Source organism: Frankliniella occidentalis, unplaced genomic scaffold, assembly GCF_000697945.3.
Source record: "Frankliniella occidentalis isolate FOCC.00 unplaced genomic scaffold, Focc_3.1 Scaffold33, whole genome shotgun sequence".
Classification (NCBI taxonomy): domain Eukaryota; kingdom Metazoa; phylum Arthropoda; class Insecta; order Thysanoptera; family Thripidae; genus Frankliniella; species Frankliniella occidentalis.
In genome coordinates, this window is record NW_026267163.1 from 91,049 (window position 1) to 93,890 (window position 2,842).

General features: G+C 62.3%; 1 protein-coding gene across 1 annotated transcript in view; it reads left to right on the forward strand.

Annotated features, from left to right (window-relative positions):
* Positions 1-2,842, forward strand: part of LOC127749127 (alpha-protein kinase 1-like) — a 9,871-nt gene continuing 7,029 nt past the window's right edge. The window contains exons 1-7 of the mRNA XM_052265969.1: positions 1-132; positions 321-367; positions 440-768; positions 1,061-1,191; positions 1,312-1,845; positions 2,009-2,318; positions 2,393-2,649. Of these exons, the coding sequence (XP_052121929.1) occupies positions 38-132; positions 321-367; positions 440-768; positions 1,061-1,191; positions 1,312-1,845; positions 2,009-2,318; positions 2,393-2,649 (1,703 nt within the window). The 5' untranslated portion in view covers positions 1-37. The remainder of the gene's footprint in view (positions 133-320; positions 368-439; positions 769-1,060; positions 1,192-1,311; positions 1,846-2,008; positions 2,319-2,392; positions 2,650-2,842) is intronic.

Genomic DNA, 2,842 nt, shown 5'->3' on the forward strand with positions numbered 1-2,842 from the left:
AGGCCTTTTGGGGTGTTGAACCTGACCTCACACTTGAATGTTTTCCTCGCAGCCGCGGCCGCAGCCTCCGATCGTGACCATCACTGCGGCTCGCGAGCAGCAGAACCACCGCCAGCAGCAGGCGGCCGACAGGTGAGCGTGAGCGGACTAGCGTTAGCTGACGGGAGGCGCCCGCGAGGCGGCGGGTAGGCAACACCTGCGACACTGGCGCGGCGGCGTTGCCTGCCCGCCGGGCTGACGCGGGCTGACCGTCGTCGTGTTCGTGTGTCTTGGCGGGGTGGCAACCTCGGTGATAACTCGATTTCTCTCTGTTTGCGTAGCCACAAGCAGCCCAAACAACAGCGGCGGGAAGAGCAGCAAGTGTACAGTGAGTACACTAAGAAACGCATCGCGCGCTGGTGTTGTGTTCCGCATGCCTAAACTCTGGCTCGCTTTGCAGAAGGCCCCTCCTCGGTGTCGGGGCCGTCGGGTCGGGACGGCGCCGGCGGGCCCAGGACGGACATCTCCGAGCACGACACGACCACCGAGGACTACGCCACGGCCACCGAGAACAACTCGGGCACCGACACGTCGTCGCGGCGCTCCGGGGCCGCGGTGCCGCCCGAGGACGGCGCCGGGGCGGCGGGGGACGACGCGGCGGCCGGCGTCGGCGGCGACCACCAAGCGGGCAGGGAGGCGGTCCGGAACGGCGGCGGCAGCTCTTTCGAGAGCGCTTCCAGTCACTACAGCCTGTCGCGGACGGACGCGGTGTGCGAGGAGCAGCACCAGGTACGTCAATGTGAAACAGGCCGCCATGTGTCTGATTCGCCTCGTCCACCACCTCGTCCAAGTTAGTTAGACTGTACCGAAGACGCTTGCTGGCGGATTGCCAACTGGCTCGGGCCGTGAGAGGCCATGGCAGAAGGCTCTGTAGACCTGGTACTTTTCGCATTTAATTTAAAACTTTCATTTATCATAATTAACTTTAGTTACAAAAAAATAACTCGTTTATTTCTTTGACAACTTTTTTTGTTTGCCCTAATAATGCTTTATGACATTTTTTCTTTCTTTCTCGTTCCAGATGGCGCCACTGGCCCCCGACGAAAGCTCCAGTGAGGGCCAGACACTTCGCGCCAAGCCGCTCCCGGAGCCGCCGCTGGGCCTAAGATCGGGCACCCCGCTCAGTGCCGATGAGAGCAGCAGCTGTGGCAGGTGAGGCCTTGGAGTAGCGGAGGGGCAAGAGCAGAGGCCGAGGCAGAGGCAGAGGCACTGTTTTACGGGGCAACTTACAAAATTTGTCCATTATCCGTCGAGCATGATTTTGTTTGACAGTTACAGCGTCGAGGGTAGCTCGGTGGACACGGCGCTCCACCACAAGTACGGCAAGGATGAGCAGAACATCGAACAGAAGCGGCGATGCCACATACAGGCGCAGCAGCAGCAACAGCAGCAACAGCTGGAACAGCAGCAGAAGGAGAAGATGCAACAGCAGCTACGGAAGAAACAACTTCGGGAGAAATTGCTTCGTGACCAACAATTGCTACAACAGCAGCAACAGCAACTTACCCGCGAGCAACAACTGCAGCAACAGCAGCAGTTGCAACAGCAGCTCGAAATCGAAGAACAGAAACTGCAGCTCTTGAAGCAACAGCAGTTGAAGCAGCAGCAGGAACAGCAGCAACTTCAGCAACAGCAACAGCAGCAGCTGGAACAGCAGCAGCAGCAGCACAAGCAGGCCCTGAGGCACGCCCACCTGATAAAGCCGGGGTCCGTGTCAGACGAGGAGCACAGCGGACACTGCTCGTCATCGGGCTACTACGAGTCTCCGGCTGAGGACGACGACGAGGACCAGATACAGAGGACGAGGTAAAATTTTTATTTTCTGGTGTCTGAGTACTAAACAATTTTGGGGGACACTTAGAAAAAATGCCACGAAATTCAAATTCACTACGTAAACATTTCAACAAATTCATGTTTTTTGGTGAATCTGTTTTAATCACAATGGTATCTTAACATTTTCCACTTGCAGGACGCGCAGAGACTGGACGGAGGAGGAGAAGCGGAGGGTCAAGCGCGCCTTCAAGCTGGACTTTGTGCCGGAGGGCCCGGGGGCCGTGGGTGCCGCCGGGGCGAGGGAGGCGGCGGGCAAGAGGACGCCGAACGGGAGGCGAGCCGCTAAGGACCGGCACAGTCCTGGTCGTTCCCCGGGTCGCGGCGCCGGGCCGGCGGGGCCGTCGGGGAGGGGCGCCGCGGTGCTGGACGCCAACGGCGCCATGGTGCGCAGCCCCGCGGTGCACGACGGGCTCCGCGCCGCGTCGCCGCGCGCCACCCCCGACGAGGTACGTTCACTACGGCGATCACTGTGCTGATGTGTTTTTGTGTCTGACCTGACCGTCGACCTCTGCTCCCGCAGCTCGCGCCCTGCTCGGTGCACGGCGCCCTCGGCGCGCACGGCTACGGCGACCCCAGCCCCGGCCACTCGGGCTCGGGCTCCTCGGACGAGTCCGGCAGGGAGGGCGGCGCGTCCCCGCGGAGGCACCGCCGGCCGCGGCGGGGCGGCGCGGGGGGCCGCAGCCCAGGCGGGGCCCACGGCGGGGCCCACAGCTCCCACGGCGCCGGCGCCGCTGCCGGGGCTGGAGGCGCTCGCAGCCCGCTGTGTCCCGAACACAGGTAAGCAGCGGGGAGCTGCGCGTCCCCAGGGAGCTCCGCGTCCACAGCCCGCCTTGTAATTTATTTCGTCCGCGCCTCGGCTTGCCTCCCTCTCTTTTCTTTTCTCTCGGCGGCGGCGCTGTTGCCGACCCTCCGCACCCGCCCTCGCCTCCCCTCCTTGCTTTTTGTAGTTTTCATCCCCCCACCGCGCCCC